The sequence below is a fragment of the Mytilus galloprovincialis genome, chromosome 11, assembly GCF_965363235.1.
Source record: "Mytilus galloprovincialis chromosome 11, xbMytGall1.hap1.1, whole genome shotgun sequence".
Lineage (NCBI taxonomy): Eukaryota > Metazoa > Mollusca > Bivalvia > Mytilida > Mytilidae > Mytilus > Mytilus galloprovincialis.
This window is the reverse complement of record NC_134848.1, coordinates 5,396,691-5,421,347: the sequence shown is the minus strand read 5'-3', so window position 1 is coordinate 5,421,347 and position 24,657 is coordinate 5,396,691. Positions and strand designations below refer to the sequence as shown.

The 24,657-nt window shown below is 33.7% G+C and overlaps 1 protein-coding gene across 1 annotated transcript; it reads left to right on the top strand.

Annotated features, from left to right (window-relative positions):
• The first annotated feature begins 5,893 nt into the window (after window positions 1-5,893).
• On the top strand, window positions 5,894-24,291 carry LOC143051552 (uncharacterized). The gene is made up of 3 exons (XM_076224450.1): window positions 5,894-5,965; window positions 17,781-18,080; window positions 23,355-24,291. The coding sequence occupies exons 1-3, from the start codon at window positions 5,896-5,898 to the stop codon at window positions 23,756-23,758; spliced, it is 774 nt and encodes a 257-aa protein (XP_076080565.1). The 5' UTR covers window positions 5,894-5,895; the 3' UTR covers window positions 23,759-24,291.
• The last annotated feature ends 366 nt before the right edge of the window (window positions 24,292-24,657 follow it).

Sequence of the window (24,657 nt, the reverse complement as noted above, 5' to 3'; positions counted from 1 at the left end):
ATTAAAATTTAATCAACCTCAATGAGGTCGATTAAACATAACGACACTTTGACAATTTTAAACGACTCGTTAAATTTAACGAAAAGTTGAACAACATGATGATGGACTGATTAAATTTAACGCAGTGATTAGTAAAATTTAACGACTCGTTTAATTTAACGACAAGTTGAACAACATATACCAGGTATTCTATTCTCCCTTTGTGGAGATACAAATATGGCACATGCATAGAAATTTTACAAGTAATTCTCCAAAGGTTGACTTTATATGGTCTCCCCTTCCATTTTAAAAACCCTTGATCTGCACCTGACCCTCATGAATGCTTGCATCTCCTTTTTATCAAGGAATTCGAAATTAAGTAGAGTGTATCGAAAATGTCTTGATGTTCTGCTTGCTTCTTCTTCTTTCTGCAACTTCCTCCTGTGGTTAGGAGCACATCAATTGCTTGATTATTCACAATGCGCTTATATTACTCGGTCGAAAATAGTATTTTACAGTATAAAACGCAATTGCATATTTAAAAAACGATTGGCCTATATTACACGAAGATATTGAAAGTTATTCACTTTGTTATTTCGTTTTACTCCGAAGTTTCTAATAGTCTAAAACCTCAATTGTTCCTGATTGACCTTATGACGATAGTAAAACCGTGGTCTGACACTATTAAATATCTGTATTGCTATTGACAGAGATGTATATATATATGACTTCCAACTAAAATCTATAGAATCCTAATGCGTTAACATATCTTAAATGATTGTTTACAAAAGTGCATACTCACATCGTACATGTATATTGCTCTCGGTAAAAGGGATGTACTTCTGTCAGAATGACAGCTTCAACAGAGTAATAATGATGAACGACAAAAATCAATACAGCTTATTCCTTTTACGTAAATCTCCACGAATGATTAACGAATTAAATGACAAATGTGGTCTATATATTAACTCGCCTTCCTTGTCGATTGAGATGGAAGTCGAGTGCACCTGCCACCTGCCAGGTTCGAAATAAAAACCTCAGTGTTGCCAGATAGTAGATGATCTTCTTAGTTGTACAATTTATCGATGACTCTCAAAACAGTTTGATAGGTCATATACGATTACGGAAGACCTGATATATCAGCTGCAATTTTACACTTTTAAATCGTAATCATTGAACTTGCATTTTTTTTCATTCTTGAAAAATTGCAATAAAAAAGCACACCATCATTTATGAATTTACAGTACTTATACTTATGGATAACAATATATCTAATATAAAAAATTAAAGCAGAATAAACCAATAAAATATTCAATAAAATTGATTACTTCATTAAGCTTAAAATCGAATCCTAAGTTATCTTCTAGTTTGTACACATCATTGACTTTTAAATATTTACGTTTGGTCGTGCTTAATGTAGGTACATATATAACACTCTGACGTCAAACACGCTACTCTACAGTAGAGTTGATTGGAAACTGTTAGTTTAAACATATTTATTTATAGTGGATTGGAAAACAAGTTTTGCAACTTATTTAAATCCTTTTCCAGTTTGCGGGTGCAAGTGCTGCTTTGTAGCGGCATTAGCCTGCTCTTCTGGATTATTTCAAATCTCGGTCCTTTTCTGAAATTAGTTCTACCTTATATATTGAACCCAGTATACTACCATTCCCCATGTGAAATTATAATTTTGAATTTACTTTGGACGACAAAATTATTTTGTATCTCTACCTGTATGACATTTACATTCTGACGCCAAACACGCTACTCTACACCAGAGTTTATATGAACCTTGCCATTCAGTCAGAGTACTTCTAATATTTCAATCCGTTATGGGTTGATATAAAAAAAACAATATAAGTAAACAATGATTGCGGTTATTGTCCATTCGTTTTTTATGTGTTTTGTCATTTGATTTTGCCATGTGATTCGGAACTTTCCGATTGGATTTTCCTCGGAGTTCAGTATTTTCTTGATTTTTGTTTAATTTTTTAAAATTGGTAGATTATTTTTCATGTTATTTTTGTTAAATATTTGTGTGGTTTTTTTTCTAATTGAGATTGTGCCGCATTGATGACTGCTGTTCCCCTATTTTGACAATGTACTTACGATGTCTGTTTTGTTCACTTGTCGTTGTTAATTTAATGAAAGTTGATGAGACTGTTAAACAGGTGAAAGGTTTATCGCTATAAAATTCATTTTGAAAATGTCTGTACCAAGTCATGACTTTGCCAGTTCGTTGGAGGTGTTTCATCATTTAATATTGTAATTTGCTAAGGGACTTGAATTTTCCATGGAGTCGAGTATTTTTGTGATTTAACTTTTAACATATTTTGAGTACACATATTACTTGCAGTCATTCGATTTTGATAACGATATCTTAACTCTTGTTAACAGTCGGACGAAAGATACAATAGGAATAGTCGAACCAATAGATTGAAAATAAACAGACAACGTCATGGCTAAAAATGAAAAGGCAAACAGACAAATAATACTACAAAAGACAGAGCATAGAAGAATAAAGATTAATAATTATGACGTCTTGAAAGGCTATTGTAATTTTTTTCTTTGACGCCGAAGTAAGGCGTCAAAGAAAAAAAATATAGTAGCCTTTTGAGACGTCATATTTATTTGGACTAATTTCAAACCCTGATATTTAACTATTTAACTGGATTTAATCCGAAGTTGCATGAAATATCACTCAACTATTAGCGGAGTACATAGAGGAAACAAACCGTTTTAGTGGATAATTTGATACAAATTTCTTTTAATTTTTATTATTTTTAAATTTTTCATGTCATTTCAATTACCTAATTAACATTTTTTTTTTTCGGATCTCCTGTAGTTGGTGATCGCATTACTGGTATACCAGTATTGTCCAAAATTTTGTACCAGAATTGTAACTTTTTATAAAAAAAACAGCAATACTGGTACATTACTGATATACCAGTATTGTTGTATTGTTGACTAGACTATATTGAAGATCAAAGAGAGATTAAAACTCAAAAAGATTATAGACAATACAATACAATACAATATTTTATTAACGTCTCACCTTTTACAAAGCAATACATAACACATTGATTAAAACAAATTACACATATGTAAAAGCCATTCATATAGAATTATGAGAGACGATTATTTACACATTAGAAACAAATTTCACACCGTTTAAAACATTAATATATATATATATATATATATAACTGACGTGGAAAGGTAACACACGGTCAGCGAAAGCTCTTTTTTTGAGAGCCCAGGTGGTCGTGTGGTCTAGCGGGACGGCTGCAGTGCAGGCGATTTGGTGTCACGATATCACAGTAGCATGGGTTCGAATCCCGGCGAGGGAAGAACCAAAAATTTGCGAAAGCAAATTTACAGATCTAACATTGTTGGGTTGATGTTTAGACGAGTTGTATATACATTATGTACACAGCCATGTATCACCATCATTGATGGCGATCCGATGGATACATCTGTTGTAGAGTTGTCACTGACTCAGACGTACTTATAAATATAATTATTTTCTGTGACTGTATCTTACATTAATTTGTAGGATCCTTTACTATAGATAATTTAGCTGATCTGTAACAATAACATCTTCTTGCCTTATATATCATGTACTGTAGTACGCCGCTAGATTAAAACTGACGTGGAAAGGTAACACACGGCCAGCGAAAGCTCTTTTTTTGAGAGCCCAGGTGGTCGTGTGGTCTAGCGGAACGGCTGCAGTGCAGGCGATTTGGTGTCACGATATCACAGTAGCATGGGTTCGAATCCCGGCGAGGGAAGAACCAAAAATTTGCGAAAGCAAATTTACAGATCTAACATTGTTGGGTTGATGTTTAGACGAGTTGTATATACATTATGTACACAGCCATGTATCACCATCATTGATGGCGATCCGATGGATACATCTGTTGTAGAGTTGTCACTGACTCAGACGTACTTATAAATATAATTATTTTCTGTGACTGTATCTTACATTAATTTGTAGGATCCTTTACTATAGATAATTTAGCTGATCTGTAACAATAACATCTTCATGCCTTATATATCATGTACTGTAGTACGCCGCTAGATTAAAACTGACGTGGAAAGGTAACACACGGCCAGCGAAAGCTCTTTTTTTGAGAGCCCAAGTGGTCGTGTGGTCTAGCGGGACGGCTGCAGTGCAGGCGATTTGGTGTCACGATATCACAGTAGCATGGGTTCGAATCCCGGCGAGGGAAGAACCAAAAATTTGCGAAAGCAAATTTACAGATCTAACATTGTTGGGATGATGTTTAGACCAGTTGTATATATATATATATATATTAAAAAAAAAATAACAAAAACAAGCAAATACAAAACTATCTACATGTATATAAAAAACTACGTCTCCTTTCTAAAATGTCTCTGCAGGTTTTGGCACACAGACGTATATTGTTTACACCACCTAGAATCACAGATAGCTTATCTTGACTAAAGGATATATAGAGGATAATTGTGAAATCAATAAACAACCAGTTAAAATTCATTACTATACTTGTACAAATAAACAAAGGATTATTGAAATTAAATCATATCATCATTATTATTTAAACAATTGCTAATAATTTTATCATATTTCTATATTTTATTTAATTTAATACAGATACAATAAAATAATAGCTTATTATTATCTGAGTAATAATTAAAAAATTCAAGCAAATTATTAGACTCTTAACACTGTAAATTAAGCATTTACATGTATGCCATCACATATTTTGACAGATATTTTGTACTTTAATACATGTATACATTTTTTGTGTACTAAGATCATAACAAAAAGAAAAAAAGAAAAGAAAAATAAAGACTAAGCAACACGAACCCTAACAAAAACTGGGGTTGATCTCGGGTGCTCATATGAAAATATTTATAAAGCCAAACAAGTAAAAGTTGAAGAGCATTGAGGATCCAAATTCCAAAAACTTGTGCCAAATACGGCTATGGTAATCTATGCCTGGATAAGAAAATCCTTAGCTTTTCGAAAAATTCAAATTTTGTAAACAGGCAATTTATTAATAAAAAATGACCACATTATTGATATTCATGTCCACACCGAAGTGTTGACTACTGAGCTAGTGATACCCTCGGGGACGAAACGTCCACCAGCAGTGGTGTAAATAGTTATCAAAGGTACCAGGATTATAATTTAGTACGCCAGACACTCGTTTCGTCTACATGAGACTCATCAGTGACGCTACTATCAAAATATTTATAAAGCCAAACAAATAAAAGTTGGAGAGCATTGAGGATCCAAAATTCCAAAAAGTTGTGCCAAATACGGCTAAGGTAATCTCTTCCTGGGGCAAGGAAATCCTTACTTTTCGAAAAATTCAAAGTTTTGTAGACAGGAAATTTATAAAAATGATCACATAATTGTTATTCATGTCAACACCGACGTGCTGACTACTGGGCTTGTGATACCCTCGGGGACGAAACGTCCACCATCAGTGGCATCGATCCAGTGGTGTAAATAGTTCCAGGATTATCATGTAGTACGCCAGACGCGCGTTTCGTCTACATAAGACAATAATTGCTTCTGAAAAAAAATTTTGATAAAGGACATCACATTACAAATCATTAGTAAAATATTGTTTGTCGTCCATTATTTGGGTATGAGGATTTATGACCGAAGTCACTATCACACAACTCAAGTGCCACTTAGTGTGGGTTGTATCATCAGCCTGATCAAACGAACAACTTGAAAATATGTATTCCCAACTTCTCTATAAAGAATACTGTGTCTGACGTATGTACTTCTTGATCTTATTTGCATTTTTCATACATAATGTGCAATTTATGGGCCTTTAAAATATATGTATTAAACTATTTGACAAGTTTTCACATGGGCATGATAGTTTATAGCATATTTTTCTTTTGTAGACTGTCATGTCAAAGACATCCCCAGAAGTAACTCCTGACACCAATTTACAGGAACCTGCAGCACAAGTAGTTGAAGGTAATCATCTAATGTTAACTATTCAGATACCGGCTATAATGATTTATAATTACTTGTTTCTAATATACGGAAACCTTGATATATGCTTATAATGTTGTAATGAAAAATGATGAAAAAACCAACAAATTGATGGGAAAAGTGAAGTAGGCTATTGATGAAGATTGATTGATTACAGATCCCATTAACTTTAAAATCATTCTCATCTAATTTATACTTTCCTCAACGTGTTGAATATCTTTTTGATATTCATTCTTACTTGTTCCCCTCATAAGTCATGTGACATCAATACCATTATTACTTGTTCCCCTTACAAGTCATGAGACATCAATACCATTCCTAATTGTTCCTCTCACAAGGCATGTGACATCAATGCCATTCTTACTTGTTCCCCTCACAAGGCACGTGACATCAATACCATTCTTACTTGTTCCTCATACAAGGCATTTGACATCAATATCATTCTTACTTGTTCCTCTCACAAGGCATGTGACATCAATATCATTCTTACTTGTTCCTCACACAAGGCATGTGACATCTATATCATTCTTACTTGTTCCTAACACAAAGCATGTGACATCAATATCATTCTTACTTGTTCCCCTCACAAGGCCATGAAGGCATGTGACATCAATATCCTTCTTACTTGTTCCCCTCACAAGGCATGTGACGTCATTATCATTATTACTTGTTCCTCTCACAAGTCATGTGACGTCAATATCATTCTTACTTGTTCCTCACACAAGGCATGTGACATCAATATCCTTCTTACTTGTTCCCCTCACAAGGCATGTGACGTCATCATCATTCTTACTTGTTCCTCTCACAAGTCATATGACGTCAATACCATTCTTACTTGTTACCCTCACAAGGCATGTGACGTCAATATCATTCTTCCTTGTTCCTCACACAAGGCATGTGACATCAATATCTTTCTTACTTGTTCCACTCACAAGGCATGTGACATCAATATATTTCTTACTTGTTCCCCTCACAAGGCATGTGACATCAATATCATTCTTACTTGTTCCCCTCACAAGGTATGTGACATCAATACCATTCTTACTTGTTCCCCTCACAAGGCATGTGACATCCATATCATTCTTACTTGTTCCTCTCACAAGGCATGTGACATCAATATCCTTCTTACTTGTTCCCCTCACAAGGCATGTGACATCAATATCATTCTTACTTGTTCCTCAAAAAAGGCATGTGACGTCAATACCATTCTTACTTGTTCCTCTCACAAGGCATGTGACATCAATATCATTCTTACTAGTTCCCCTCACAAGGCATGTGACATCAATATCTTTCTTACTTGTTCCTCTCACAAGGCATGTGACATCAATATCTGTCTTACTTGTTCCTCTCACAAGGCATGTGACATCAATATCCTTCTTACTTGTTCCCCTCACAAGGCATGTGACATCAATATCATTCTTACTTGTTCCTCTCACAAGGTATGTGACATCAATATCATTCTTACTTGTTCCTCTCACAAGGCATGTGACGGTACTATCATTCTTACTTGTTCCTCACACAAGGCATGTGCTGTCAATATCATTCTCATGTGTTCCTTAAACAAGGCATGTGGCAGTAACAAATTAACATTATTTACGTTACTTCATCACATTATTCACATCCAATTTAATGAAATATATATAACTATAGAATACTGTCTATCAAGAATTGATGGTTATTGATGAACATATGATTGTTTATATTATCATGCACTGATCGTAAATAAGGTATAAGTCATATTATTTTGATAAATGCAATAAGATTGGATAGTATGCTTTTATTTCCTTGTCAAAAGGAGATACGAAAATTTGTTGTCCCGAGTACACCCATACTTTCCTGAGAGTATTGCCACAGTGGGATATAGCTGATCTGCCTAAGACAAGTAAATGGATTTTTTAAGTTCTGCCTACAATAGAAGATGGTCATGACATTTTCTTGTTTGTGCGTCTGTCCAAGTATCAAGTTAACGTTTTGAAATAAACATGTTGTTTGTGATCACATCAACTTGAAACTTAGTTAATATATATATAACTCAAGCAATTAAATATTTGATTAAAATTGAGAATGGAAATGGGGAATGCGTCAAAGGGACTTTAAACAGATTAAAAAGCATAAAACAGCCAAAGGCCACCCATTGGTCTCTAACACAGCGAGAAAATTCCGCACCTAGAGGCTGCTTTAGCTGGCCCCTACACTTTAATGTATACAAGTTCAGCAAAAATGGACGTCTCACTAAAATAAACTACCAGTATTCACAAAGTGTGGAATAATAAAATAAATTAAATAAATGGACAGGATATCACACAATTACGTATTGAAGGGTTTCTTTGCAAGTACAAACTGATGAACGCCACTAGTGTATCAATAATTGTTCTCATGGACGTTGGGTGAGATTTGTGCTCTATCTGCAATTTTATGTTTAATGTTTTTAATGGACACGTGTTTGTCTTTTTATGTTGACTCTAATGCGAATAAGGGGAAGTTGAATTGCTGAAAACCAGCCATCGGCTCAACTGGATTATACAAAATAAGTAGTTTTTGGCATATTATTACATTGACACATAGACGGAAAGACACGTTGACCAGTTGACCTATAAAAAAATCGAAATATTAATCAATCGACATATTTAAACATTGACAGATCATCATCTCAAAATTGAGGTATCAAATTCAAACATTGACACAAAGACATATGGACACATTGACCAGTTGACAAATTAACATATTGACATATTAATACATTCACAGTTCTAAAGGTTTTTACACATCAACGCCTTGAGAGATCATATATATAAGTAATATAAAAAGTTCTTTGAGCCTTATTTTTGATAGAAATTTATTTATAATGAATGGCAATAACATATTTCTATATGGAGGTTCTTCTACTTACAGAAGGCTTATACACCGGAGAAGAAACCGAGCGCCATCTGTCGTCATAATGATCGTTAGCATAATACAACAATGACATTTAACACTTCGACATTTCACACATCGACAATTCACGAATAGACATGTAATTCAGTGGCTGTCGTTTGTTTATGTGTTACACATTTGTTTTTCATAAATAAGGCCGTTAGTTTTCTAGTTTGAATTGTTTTACATTGTCTTATCGGGGAATTTTATAGCTGACTATGCGGTATGGGCTTTGCTCATTGTTGAAGGCCGTACGGTGATCTATAGTTGTTATTTTTTGTGTCATTTTGGTCTTTTGTGGATAGTTGTCTCATTGGCAATCGTACCACATCTTCTTTTTTATATTTATATGACAAATCTATCAAATCTGCCAAAAAAATTTACTTTTCAGATGGATTTTGAAAATGAAAGTGGCCGCATCCGTGTTCATCATCAACCTTTAAATATGTTTGCTGATGATTGGCGTATGACAATCTTTTAAATGTTCGATCTTTTGTGCCGATTTTGTACATGTAAATTTCCGGTTGATGTTATTTTTTTTAATTATTATTATTATTATTATCATCATTATTATAATAAACGTCTTCTGTTCACCATTTATATGCATATGTTATAAATTGTCATAATAATTGTTGTTCCCTGCAAATAGGCTGTTGTCGTTTTCATCTGGCGCAGAAATAACTGGTATGTGTGTTAGTGTGTGTGTGTCGGGAGGGGGGGGGGAGCTAAGCACAGAGGATAGATAAAACTCAAGTTAATAGGTAAACGGCTATCGCAGTTTTTCGGTGACCATTCCTTCCCCCATGAAGTCGAGGACTGTTTCACGTTTGACATTATGTCTGACGCTTGAGTCTGTCTGATGATAATTTCATGCATTCTAAGATGTTGTACTTATATATGCTGAACTTCAAGTTAGCCACCTCATTGCTGGTCAGATGCACGCGTTGAAAACTGTAAGAATAACAATGCAGATTTTCATGGATGTTAACAGAGTGCTTTTATCTTTTACTAATAATTTTTTAAATTGACTAAATTCGTTCTTATTTTCTACAGTTATACCACTGTCCAAGGTTAGGGAGAGGGTTGGAATCCCGCGCTAACATGTTTAACCCCGAAACATTATGTATGTATGTGCCTGTCCCAAGTCAGGAGCCTGTTTTTGAGTGGTTGTCGTTTGTTTATGAGTTTCATATTTGTTTTTTGTTCATTTATTGTACACAAATTAAGCCGTTAGTTTTCTCGTTTGAATTGTTTTACATTGTCATATAGGGACCTTTTATAGCTGACTGAGGTATCGGCTTTGTGCATTGTTGTAGGCCATACGGTGAACCATAGTTTTTAAGTTCTGTGTCATTTTTGTCTTGTGTGGGGAGTTGTTTCTTTGGCAACAATACCACATTTTCTTTTTTATAATCCTGCTCGGAAGCTTAATTGCACCTCCCCGTGTACGTGAGTGTGTTACAACAATTATATACATATGTTATGATTGACTGGCTATATTTATAACGGAAGAGATTTATAATTATCAAAATACACCTGTAATTTACATGTACACAAACAGCACAAATGAAGCACAAATTCGACGAAAATAGATCTGATCGGTGCAAATGCAAAACGCCGCTGATGAGTACTAGTAATCACTGATAGCGTTAAATTGGAATTTGAATGTTATGGTCGCATATGTTTCAAAGAATTAGGGGGGGGGGGGAAATGGCCACAAATTAACAAAACAATGTTTTTTCTGGTTTCCGGACAATAACTTGTGTAAAAGTGTATTGATATCTTTAAACTTATACTACAAATATTTGCACAACGGAGGGAGGGTTTGGTTTGATTCTGTTGGTTATGGCTCAAACCGTTCAGAAATTAGGTGCAAACAAGAATGTGTACACAATACACGGATGCCCAACTTGTGCTATCATTATCTACGTTTCGTTTGGCATTTAAATTAGAAAGATCATACTATATGGAAAATGTGTACATGTACTTAGTTCGATCAAGTTGATTGGACTTCTACTTCATAAAAACTACCTTGACCAAAAACTTTAACCTAAAGCAGGACAGACGGACGACGAACGGACGACCGGACGTACAAAGCAGAAAGCATAATGCCCCTCTGCTATCGTTGGTGAGGCATACAAAGGGGTATTTTTAATGATTTTTGGGAAATCAGTATACTAGTATTGATATCTTTAAATTTAAAGCACAAGGTTCAAAGGCGGATCCAGAGGGGCCCACCTTCCTCCTCTTAGGTCAGTCGACGGGCATGTATCGATCAAACACTGAGGTTTCATTCCACAAAAGAAAGGTTGGGTCGATTTAAGGGTTAATATTTTGCTTAACAAAAGCAAATTAACAGATCTAACATTGTTGGGCTGATGTTTAGACGAATTATATATATATATATTCTGTGACTGTATATTACATTAATTTGTAGGATCCTTTACTAAAGATAATTTAGCTGATCTGTAACAATTACATCTTCATGCCTTATATATCATGTACTGTAGTACGCCGCTAGATTAAAACTGACGTGGAAAGGTAACACATGCCCACCGAAAGCTCTTTTAAATGAGAGCCCAGGTGGTCGTGTGGTCTAGCGGGACGGCTGCAGTGCAGGCGATTTGGTGTCACGATATCACAGTAGCATGGGTTCGAATCCCGGTGAGGGAAGAACCAAAAATTTGCGAAAGCAAATTTTCAGATCTAACATTGTTGGGTTGATGTTTAGACGAGTTGTATATATATATGCCAATAACTGCAGTGACGTCAGTAAAAACTGTTCTACTATCCTGACAGATTTGGTCAGTTCTACGGCTAGAAAAGTTTTAGACAGTTCTGTTGATAGTTCTACGGTAAGAACTGATTTAGTCACTTCTGCCGACATTTCCTTGGTTAGAAGTGATTTGGTCAGGTCTGCTCACAGTTCTTTAGCTAGAACTTATTTGGACAGTTTTAACTATAACAGTTTTAGACAATTCTACCTAGAACTGATTTGGTCAAAATACGTGAAGTTGGAAAAAAGAAAAATACCGTTTACGTCGTGAATATTTTGAAATTTGCGCTAAAACAGCGCTTACTTTTTCTCTATTGTGCCCTTTTATACTAGTATGCGGAAAATTTTGTTATTTTTTTTTTTTGATTTTCCATCCATCCGTAAAACTGTGTTGAATATGAAAATAAGAAAAAAATTATAAAATGTTATCTTAATATTTTCGCTTTTCCAATGTTATTTTAAAAATAAATATGTTCCTCTGAAACAGATATGATTGTTGACAAAAAGAGTTACATCCCATGATAAACATTATTTAAAAAAGTAATACGATATCTAAGAAATATCTAACAAAGTGCACTGTATAGAGTACATTTCGTATATATATTATTATAATAAATATTATCAAATGGAAGAAAAATGTCAAAATGCAAAATATATTTAGTCTATGATAAAGGGGATAATCAAAACTGCTTGTTTCTAAAAATATCTTCTGTTTGTGTTTATGTACTTGGTTAAATACATGTTATTCATTATTGAATTATTCCTTATAAAAAACGATAAAAACAAACGATGAAATTTAGCTATTATTTAAAAAGCTCTTGTTATTGGTTGTGTTTTGTATTTTCTGTTATTGAAAAAGATAAAAATATAACCAGAAGGTCCATGTGAATCTGACGAAGACCTTTATACTTTGTTGACAATCTCTAAATGTTTTGGGATTTCAAGATTTGAATATTTATTTACGTAAATTGTTAATATTTTTGCAACAAAAGTTTTTTTCTTTTTTTTCTTTTTGTACAATTATAATAAGCCCGGTCGTAAAGTTGTCTTTTTTTCTTAATAACTCTCCATTTTATTTTGTACAACATGTATTCATCTAACAGTATTGAAGCTTTGTTGATCCTTAAGAAGAAGAAGTAATCATTAAAATAAAACAAGATACCTAAACACGTTACGGAAATTGGCATTAAAATTCAAATTTACCGAACAAAAGTTAATTATTATAAACTTGTTATTTAATCCAAATTAAATTTCAGTTAAATTGTCTTTAATATACTGGTAGTTTGTTAAAAAATAAACATATATTTAAACGAAAAATTTAACGGTGACAAACTAGATTTAAACCTTTTAAATAACAAATTTAATAACCCATAAATCGAAATTAAACTTAAAGGGAAACTTCGCAAAAAAATCAAAAATTGATATTATGTTTATTCTGTATAAAAATGCTACAATGCATCGATATTAAAGTTTTATTCCGCTAGATAAGCGATCACCATCGATTTTAAATTTAGAGTATCAATTCTCGGCGTTCGGCCATTTTGTCTACTTTCCCGATTAATAACAACGTTATGTCTATAAACCACAAAGGAACAAAACTACAGTAATCGATGTAGTCGTAATTGCGTGTTGATATCTTGTTAATTGTACGGTTGTTTTATTCGACTAACTAACTTGATACGTACAATATTCTTATTTTTTTTAATTACCATGGTCTGTTGTTTTTAAACTGTTAATATTGGAATTAACTAAAAAGTCTAAGTTGAAATCATAAATAAGTGTTCCGTGAAAATAGTTTTCGAAAATCTAATTTGTTCATAATTCTTTTAAGTAATAAACTTGTTTCGAATACATTCTGATCTTCCCTCGCCCATCTGATCACCAGCATGCCTAAAGGTATTGTGAGGGGTGTGAGGTGACACGTCCAGGTATTCAAGCGATTTCCTGTCGGGATTGCAAGTTCATTGCAAGTTCTCAATGGCACTTATACGTAAGGAAACTTACATGTATACTAATAATGATTGTTTCAAAAACAACGATGTAGGGACGAACTGTTCTAAACTTGTCAATATCAGTTATGCATGACTAACATATAAGTTTTATTACAACTACTGTATTACTTATTTGGATTAATGACGGCTAACATGTTCAACATTGCACAAATATTATCATAGAATTTTAAAAAAAAAATGTACAAAAATCCCCCCCCGCCCCCAAAAAAAAAATAATCAAAAAACAATGTCTTAGCTTAGATAATTGGTATTCTTTTCACAAAAAGTTTTTGTAAATGATTGTCCAATGAATTTAATTATGTAAGAATGAAATATTAAAAAGAAACTAAAAAAAAACATGCATGTTGTATGTTGTATATTTTTTTTCAATTAAAAACTTTAAAATTGCGATAGTTTTACGAGCATTTAAACACAGCCAGACTTGAATACAAGTTAAGAAATTCCGGTAAAGTCAATGATATCAAACAGATGTGCAATGGTATATCCTTATCAAATTGGGTAATATTGCATTTAGTTTTTATTAAAGATTAAAACTACTATTTTTACTAAATATTTGAATCTTTACCCCAATTGCCGCTAACAAAGTAATCAACAATTGTTTCCTTTTACTTTATACACTTTCGGAATTACGAATCTGAATTCTATTTTCAATTAATTTACACAATTTAATTATTGTATCTTTATTCTTATCGTGTATTAAATCTTAGTGTATTAAATACAGCATACTCTTTCTAATCCCTTCTGTTTATCCTTTCCAAATAACAAAATGCATACCTGTGTACGCTTGAACTCACACCTGCGGCTAAATAGCTACAAGGTAAACGAATTGACCTCAAGCCGAGAAATATACAGCGACCTTTACAAAATAATATACACACTCTGCTCACACATTAGTTGCATTGCAATGATTATCAAAACAATAACGGTAAATAGAACGGAAATATTTTCAGTTCAATATCAGTAAAAATGTTCAATACATATTTTATGAAAAAATCTCAACAATAATAAATGAAATTTATTCGAAAACATTTACTAGAGATAATTTTTAGGAGTTTAATTCAATCAAATTGAATACAAAACGGTATATGCATATTCATTTTCGTTCATTCTTATATTGTGGTTACTAACTACGACTATTCGTCAGCTGTGCGCTTTAATTAGTACGTATATTGTCGATAAGCAATAAGAGTTAAACAGATTTTATTTTTTCCCAGAATTCAACAAATCGGTCTTAAACGTCACAACCCACTCGAGAAGGTCAACCAAAAAAGTTACAAATACTTGATTTTCTCCGTTATTAGAAGGAATATAAATTTAAAACTTTGCAAATGTGTTTTTTATGTTAAGATAAACATACATAGATGATAAGTATAAAACCGCGGAATTTCCCTTTTAGAAAATAAGAAATTTAACAAAATTATGAAACTTAAATAAACTACTAAAATAATTCTTCGTAAATCAGACCTTAAATTCAAAGCTAGAAATTTAATATATGAATAAATTTTGTAAACGTATCATTGCATGCGGTGAACATTTGAACTCATTACAAAAAAAACCCAATCAAAGCTGAAAAGCTGCTAGAATCGGTACAGGCTGTTTAGTCTGTGAAAGATTTATTATACCCCACGCCGTCACTCTGTCCGTCAGTTTGTCAGTCCTGTTTCTTGTTATCGCAACTCCTATCAAACCACACAACAGAATTTCACGAAACCTTTTTATAAGGCCGCAAAAATTGGTCGCATATTGGTGTGACGTCGGCGTTGTCGTCCGAAGACAGTTGGTTTTCGCACTATAATTTTAGTTTAAGTAAATAGAAATCTATCAAATTTAAACGCAAGGTTGATGACCATAAAAGGAAGGTTTGGATTGATTTTTGGAGTTTTGGTTCTAACAGTTTAGAAATTAGGGCCCAAAAAAAGGTCCCAAATAAGCATTTTTGTTGATTTTTGCACAATAACTTTAGTATAGGTAAATAGAAATCTATGAAATTTAAACGCAAGGTTTATGACCATAAAAGGAAGGTTGGGATTGATTTTTGGAGTTTTGGTTCCAACAGTTTAGAAATTAGGGCCCAAAAAAAGGTCCCAAATAAGCATTTTTCTTGGTTTTTGCACAATAACTTTAGTCTTAGTAAATAGAAATCTATGAAATTTTAACACAAGGTTTATGACCACAAGAGGAAGGTTGGGATTGATTTTTGGAGTTTTGGTCCCAACAGTTTTGGAATTAGGAGCCAAAAAGGTCCAAAATTAAACTTTGATTTCATCAAAAAATGAATTATTGGGGTTCTTTGATATGCCAAATCTAACCGTGTATTCAGATTCTTAATTGTTGGTCCTGTTTTCAAATTGGTCTACATTAAGGTCCAAAGGGTCCAAAATTAAACTTAGTTTGATTTTAACAAAAAAAATAATTCTTGAGGTTCTTTCATATGCTGAATCTAAACATGTACTTATATTTTTAATTATGGGCCCAGTTTTCAAGTTGGTCCAAATATGGGTCCAAAATTAAACTTTTCAACAAAATTTGAATATATGGGGTTCTTTAATATGCTAAATCTAACCATGTATTTAGATTTTTAATATTTGGGTCCAGTTATCAAATTGCTCCACATTGAGGTCTAAAGGGTCTAAATTGAACATTAGTTGATTTCATCAAAAATTGAATGCTTGGGGTTCTATGATATGCTGAATCTAACCATGTATTTAGATTTTGGATATTGGACCATAAAAGGTACTCGTCCTATTGCAAATTTTTAAGTTTTTATGTTTTAGTTCTAAGACCACATTTTTTCTGTGTCAGAAACCTATGTTGTGTCAACTATTTAATCACAATCCAAATTCAGAGCTAGATCAAGCTTAAATGTTATGTCCATACTTGCCCCAATTGTTCAGGGTTCGACATCTGCGGTCGTATAAAGCTGCACCCTGCAGAGCATCAGGTAAGATAATAAGGACATACTATTCAGTTGTGCATATCGACAGGAAATTGCGATCAATTTTTTTTTCTAGGAGTTACGCCCCTTTGAACTTATTTACTTTAATGTACTACTGCAACTGTGTGTCATCGCAACTCCTCTCAAACCACACAACAGAACTTCACAAAACCTTTTTATATAATAAGGACATACTTATTTAGTTGTTCATATCGACAGGAAATTACGATTCAATTTGTTTTCTAGGAGTTACGCCCCTTTGAACTTATTTACTTTACTGTACTACTGCAACAGTTTGTCATCGCAACTCCTCTCAAACCACACAACAGAATTTCATGAAATCTTTTCAGAAAATAAAGACATACAACGTAGATATGCATATCGGCAGGAAATTACGATTCAATTTTTTTTCCAGGATTAACGCCCCTTTGAACTTACTAACCCAATATACTACTGCAACCTTTTGTCATCGCAGCTCCTCTCAAACCATACAATAGAATTTCATTAAACCTTTTCAGATAATAAGAACATACTACGTAGATGTGCAAATCGACAGGAAAATTACGATTCCAATTTTTTTCCAAGAATTACACCCCTTTGAACTTATTTGCCCTATATACTACTGCAACCTTTTGTCATCGCAAACCACACAACAGAATTTAATGAAACTGTGTAGATAATAAGGACATACTATGTAGATGTGCATAATGACAGGAAGTTATGATTCATCTTTTTTTTTTTTACACTTATTTTATTTCTCCAATGACAATGTGGGGACGTGGGGTATGTGAGCGCGTTCACTAAGGTTCTTTTATTAGTATCATTATTTAGCATTGATCATATTTGTTCATTTGCCATACACTTTTTTCAAATTTCTCTGAATCTACAAGATAAAATTTATGGAAATTCACAAACAATGAATATTTGATTTGTATGCATCAGTCTCTTTGCCTGCCAAAAAAATATGCAGACAGTGCCCTTGTTAACATATCAGTGTTATATGTTGGTCGCATAATAAAATAAGAGAACATTTTAATGTAAAGATACAGTTTTAAAGCAATCTATATCCTTATTTACTCTAACATTGCATACCATATGTGAAAAAAGTCATACCCTTATGATCTAATGAACATGATGAATAATAAATCTTTTTCATTACAGATAGAATCAAAGATAATGCAGACAGGATCATACAGAATATACGCACCAGCCAAATTTTAGACCATATGATGACACATCTGGTGATATCAGCAGACGACAGACGTCATATTGAACATTATCCTCGACAAGATGATCAGAACAAAGCATTGCTGGATATTGTGATTAAAAGGAGAGAACCTGCTTACAGTGTGTTTGTTGATGGATTACGTAATTATGGATATGCAGATATCGCTAATAATTTGAAATGTGCTTCAGAGAAAATGGGCCCAAGTACAACATCAGTACCTGATGAGAATAAAGGTATAGTTAGCTTGTTTTGTATACACTTACCAGGTTGCTTTTGTTCTGTTACTTTGTTACTTTGGCACATTTGGATTTTAAACACCACCACTGACAATATTCAAAGCTTCTTACTTGCAGCCCAAGGGTCTGAAATGGTCATAATTGCCAGTCATGACCTAAGTGAAAGCTATTTGTCCTTCACGGCAGATTGGGATTTAAATTTTTTGTATCACATGTACAGAGTCAAAAAGTGAGATATAGGTAATGCTGTTTCCGGAGGCAACGGCGGATTAGGCGTCATCATTTGTATTACTTTATCTCTGTTTCTATCAGTAAATAATACCAAATTTGGTGACTATGTTGAAAGAATCTATCCAATCTATTCTTACTTTCAGTCCAAGGGTCTAAAATGGTCATAATTGCCAGTCGTGACCTAACTGAACGCTATAATTTGTCCTTCACGGCAGATTGGGATTTAAGTTCTTGTCTCACCTGGACGGAGTCAAAAATGAGATATAGATATTTCTGTTTCTGTAGACGACGGCGGCGATGGCGTCATCATTTGTATTAGTTTGAGATCAGGTCTAGTTTATCTCTGTTTCTATCAGTAAATAATACAAAATTGTGTGGCTATGTTGAACGAATCTATCCCATCAAACTTTTAAAATTAGATAAAGGATACTACAGATACAGTTAAGTCTGCCTCATATCTGGACTTGTATCTAGAAATTGACAATGTCAGTTGAAAACAAAACTTTACGACAAAAGAGATGATTTCAGCTTCCCAATTGTGAACTTTCCATTTCTGTGTAGCAACATTCCAGCAGTGCCTGCATACGAAGTATATTTCTCCCTATTGATACGGACGCCATCACGAGTTGGTTGACTGTTATTTAATAACCGTTTTACAGATGATATCGGATATGTTCCTTATGTCGCTAATACAATACCCGATCATTTTCACAACTTTGACTTACCGAATAAGACCATTTACCTGATTTGTAATAACATAAGCAACACAACGGGTGCCACATGTGGAGCAGGATCTGCTTACCCTTCTGGAGCACCTAAGATCATCCCCAGTTGCTTAGTCTTTAGTTGTGTATGTTGTGTCTTCTGTACTTTTTTGTTTGTTCAATTTTAGCCATGACATTGTCAGTCTATTTTCAATCGATGAATTTGACTGGTAGTTCATTGATATTTGGTATGCAAATGTATTAGCATTGACACATCTTAGGTCCACACAAATTATTTGATCCTGCCCCTTAGGCATGGTCTATTGACTTTTAAACTTTTGCTTAGTTCACATGTATTAATTTGTGATTAGGTCAGTTTATGGGTAACTACTAATGATATTTGGTATGCAGTTGTATAATCATTGGCTTATCTCATTTCCATGGAGATTATTTGGCTCCGCCCCCTCAGTCATGGTCTATTGACTTCAATACTTTTGAAGTTTATATGCATAAGTTATGTTAAGTTTAATAAGGATATTTGGTATGCAAATTTATTGCCATTTGCAAGTCTCGTTCCAATGTCGACCCCCCTCCCCCCCTCATTCCTTGACTTTCTGGTATTCCACTTTTCAAACACTCCAAAACCAATATGGGAAAAGGTTACATTTTAACTACGCAACATATGAAAAAGTTAAAAAATTCTAAAATCTAAATTATATGAAAGAGTGGGGTAAAAGAACCCCAGTAGCACCCCTTATCAAATAAGTATTGATGTGCCTCTTGGGGTTAAAAAGAACTAATAAGCAAATACAATGATATCAAGAAAATACCTTGTCCTATTTATTTGGATTTACAGTCGAGAACTTGGATCCAGATTACTTCTATATATACAATCGCTTCAGAGATGTCTTGCTCATCTCGCGTAGTTAAGGAAGATGTAAGGTCGAGCTTCGGTTGACTAAAATAAACAACTTTGGTATTTGTTAAATCTATGCAAAGCAAATAATATTTAAAAGGAATATCAAAGACTTGTCGCCCCAGAGTGGGAATACAGAAAATTATAATGGTAATAGAAATACATCCCAACTATTTTGTTTGTGTCATTTCTGTGTGCGTACAAACCCTTATTTTAGTCCCGTGCCATTGCCCTTGTGTGTTTCCGTTGCTTTCAGACAGACTACATTCTTGGTATACATCAATTAATAGTTTGTTTTGCTTTCTTATCTTTCAATTGCAAATGTACAGTAAGTATAGAACGCAAGTACATTTTGACGACAAATGCCATCCTTTTCATTTGAGTTTAACAATGTTAATAAGCATTCAATACAAACAAACAAATATTGAAGAGTGTGTAACTATACTATGGATATTTTAACTTTCATATTTTTTAATCAGATCTTTAAAATGTTTTTCAATGTAAATAAAATCTTTAAAATTTTTACCATTTCAGAGAGAGTAGTGGGGTCTGGATATGTTCCTCAATGTCGATAGACTGCTCTTCATCTTCTCGTCATCCCCAATTGTCCTAGTAACAATATGTTACAATTAGTGTAAATGTTCCCTTTTTATCCTATTTTCCGACCGCAGTAAAATCTTTGCAATAATTTGGCATTCTTTTGGCAATACAGGATGTATAGATAAGCAACCACGGCCAGTCAGAATTGGGATATATCTGATGTCTCGTGTAAAGATAATGCCACACACTGCATGCTAATAATCCTTGGAATAACTCTATGATGTCCTTAGGTGACCTGTTGCGGGGCTTAATGTTTGTCCCGTTTAAAACAAAAGTATAACTATTATACCGAACTCCAAGGTAAATTGAAAGAGGGGTGTCCATAAAAAGTGACAAAATAAAACGTGATCTTGATCAACAGATTTACCCTAATTTATCAAGGTAAGAGGGGTGTCAATAAAAACTGACAAAATCAAACGTGGTCTTGATCAACAGATTTACCCTCATTTATCAAGGTAAGAGGGGTGTCCATAAACACTGACAAAATCAAACGTGGTCTTGATCAACAGATTTACCCTCATTTATCAAGGTAAGAGGGGAGTCCATAAACACTGACAAAATCAAACGTGGTCTTGATCAACAGATTTACCCTCATTTATCAAGGTAAGAGGGGAGTCCATAAACACTGACAAAATCAAACGTGGTCTTGATCAACAGATTTACCCTCATTTATCAAGGTAAGAAGGGTGTCCATAAACACTGACAAAATCAAACGTTGTCTTGATCAACAGATTTACCCTCATTTATCAAGGTAAGAGGGGTGTCAATAAAAACTGACAAAATCAAACGTGGTCTTGATCAACATATTTACCCTCATTTATCAAGGTAAGAGGGGTGTCCATAAACACTGACAAAATCAAACGTGGTCTTGATCAACAGATTTACCCTCATTTATCAAGGTAAGAGGGGAGTCCATAAACACTGACAAAATCAAACGTGGTCTTGATCAACAGATATACCCTCATTTATCAAGGTAAGAGGGGAGTCCATAAACACTGACAAAATCAAACGTGGTCTTGATCAACAGATATACCCTCATTTATCAAGGTAAGAGGGGTGTCCATAAACACTGACAAAATCAAACGAGGTCTTGATCAATAGATTTACCCTAATTTATCAAGGTAAGAGGGGTGTCCATAAAAACTGACAAAATCAAACGTGGTCTTGATCAACAGATTTACCCTCATTTATCAAGGTAAGAGGGGTGTCCATAAACACTGACAAAATCAAACGTGGTCTTGATCAACAGATTTACCCTCATTTATCAAGGTAAGAGGGGTGTCCATAAAAACTGACAAAATCAAACGTTGTCTTGATCAACAGATTTACCCTCATTTATCAAGGTAAGAGGGGAGTCCATAAACACTGACAAAATCAAACGTTGTCTTGATCAACAGATTTACCCTCATTTATCAAGGTAAGAGGGGAGTCCATAAAAACTGACAAAATCAAACGTTGTCTTGATCAACAGATTTACCCTCATTTATCAAGGTAAGAGGGGAGTCTATAAACACTGACAAAATCAAACGTGGTCTTGATCAACAGATTTACCCTCATTTATCAAGGTAAGAGGGGTGTCCATAAACACTGACAAAATCAAACGTGGTCTTGATCAACAGATTTACCCTAATTTATCAAGGTCAGAGGGGTGTCCATAAAAACTGACAAAATCAAACGTTGTCTTGATCAACAGATTTACCCTCATTTATCAAGGTCAGAGGGGTGTCCATAAAAACTGACAAATCAAACGTGGTCTTGATCAACAGATTTACCCTCATTTATCAAGGTCAGAGGGGTGTCCATAAACACTGCCAAAATCAAACGTGGTCTTGATCAACAGATTTACCCTCATATTTCAGTGGCAGTTAGTTTGTTTCCCTTCATCCTGGTTGAATCTTTAGCACAGGGCGACCTCTGATTGACACCTTTATTAAAGTGTAGGACTAATGGGGATGTCGGAATATCGGAGCGACCTCTGATTAACACCTTTATTCAAATTCGATGAATAGTATGGTTCAACTATGTTTGTTAACATTGTACACTCTATTGATACATGCTTCTTGTTTCCTGTTAATCTTAATATCAAGTTTTCTTTGTCAATATGTGGTACTGTATTAGTACCATGCTGCTTCAGGTGAAGCCTATATTATCTTTGTCAATTTGTGGTACTGTATTAGTACCATGCTGCTTCAGGTGAAGTCTATATTATCAGACGAGATATCATTATATCTATAGTTGGAAAACGTACTCAAATAAAGCTGATTACAGTCCTCACCAGCGTGTTGCTTTTAGCTCGTGAAAAATGTCATTATCTTTAAACTATTCGTATCTCTACACCATACAAATGTGGTCCAGTCCTAAATAATGGACCAAAGATAGTAACATATGTAATGAGTGAATCGACAATACAGATTAGTCGGACAACACTAAACAAAACCATTTCAAAGCAACAGAAAAAGAAAAAAAATATATGTAGTTCAGTAATTGTCTTGTCTATCATTTTGTTTCTTGATCATCTAACAATGTTTTATGTATTTACAGGAACATTTATGAAGTTGATACATTTTTTTTTTGTGTACTTTATAGTTCAGTCATAAATCACTTTCGATAATGATCTTCTGGACAAAGTATATGCTTCTGAAATATATTTTTGTGCATTCATTAGTTAAAAGTCAGTGTTGACACTCCTATTCTAAATAAATCACCCATTGTTGCTTTGTTTTATTCAACACTATACCATGATACCAGGTTATTTTTATTATCACCACCTTGTGATTACTGGAAATCTTATATTAAATGAAATATTCTATATTTTTGTAGGATTATCAGATAGGACGGTTCCATCGTATACAATTCGTCTGCAGAAAAATTATTCAAATATCATTACCAGTGTAAAGCATGATACAATAGTAGATCATTTGATATCATATGCAGTATTGCAAATTGAGGATTGTCAAAAGATAAATGCGTGTCCATCTCAAGAGCAAAAGAATAGACAGTTAATGGACACACTTTTGCATGGAAATGAAAATGGATTTACAGAATTTCTCAACGCTCTACGAAATGACATAGCATATACAGATCTAGCAAATAGAATAGCATCCACAGAAGTTACAAGCACAGATAGATCAAATATTCAGAGTTGCTACAATATAAATAAAAGGAAATATGAGCATGTACACGAGACAACAACCCTGCTGCCCAAAAAAACTAAAGAGAATTAGAGGCGAACAATTGTTCAGGGAAATATCCTTTTGGATAAAACTGTTGTTCATGTTTACTATACAATATGGGTTTTGCCCATTTTTTAAGGCTATACAGTGACCTCTAGATGCTTACATTTACTCAATTTATTTTTTGGTTGATAGTTGTCTCATTGACTATCATACCACATCTTCTTATCTTTAATTTGTCTTGCACTTCAATAATGCAATATAGGTATAACTGGTGAATTATAAAGCCAGTGATTTTGTTACATCAAATTGATTAACACGTTTTATTAATTTGTTTCACTGATGCAATGAATATTTTTGAAATTTTAGCTGTACATTTATTTTTCAAGGGTTTCAAATTTGCATTGTTCTTGCAAGTTTTCTTCAAATATACTTACAATAATATATTGTTATTGCGTCTATGACAGATTAAAATGTTTGTCAAGTTTAGAGGATTCGCTTTTGGTAAGTCATTTTAAATTGAATCGCTTTTGGTAAATTGATGAATTTGGCATGCAGTTGAATAAGTATTGGCAGGTTTCATTTCCATCAGTTTAAAAAAAAACACTGATGGTATGGTAATAATATTTATTATGCAGTTGTAATTACATTTACAAATCTAATTTGAATGGTTGCATGTTGATTCGTTTGTCCCCCCCCCCCCCTCCTCCGCTCACTTTCATGGACTAGTGTGTAGGTAATTTGTCAGTTAAAGAGGAACCAATCTTGGTATAACGTCAATAATGTTGTTTTGTTTACACCCCATCCTCCGCTCACTTACATGGACTAGTGTGTAGGTAATTTGTCAGTTAAAGAGGAACCAATCTTGGTATAACGTCAATAATGTTGTTTTGCAGTTGTATAAAAACAATTGTCACTTCTCATGTCCTTGGAGATTTGTTTGTTACTCT

Coding starts and splice junctions, on each gene's coding strand:
- LOC143051552 (XM_076224450.1), top strand. CDS start 5,896: ATGTCAAAGACATCCCCAGAAGTAACTCCTGACACCAATTTACAGGAA. Junction 5,966..17,780: donor TGCAGCACAAGTAGTTGAAG/GTAATCATCTAA, acceptor TTTTCATTACAG/ATAGAATCAAAGATAATGCA. Junction 18,081..23,354: donor AGTACCTGATGAGAATAAAG/GTATAGTTAGCT, acceptor ATATTTTTGTAG/GATTATCAGATAGGACGGTT.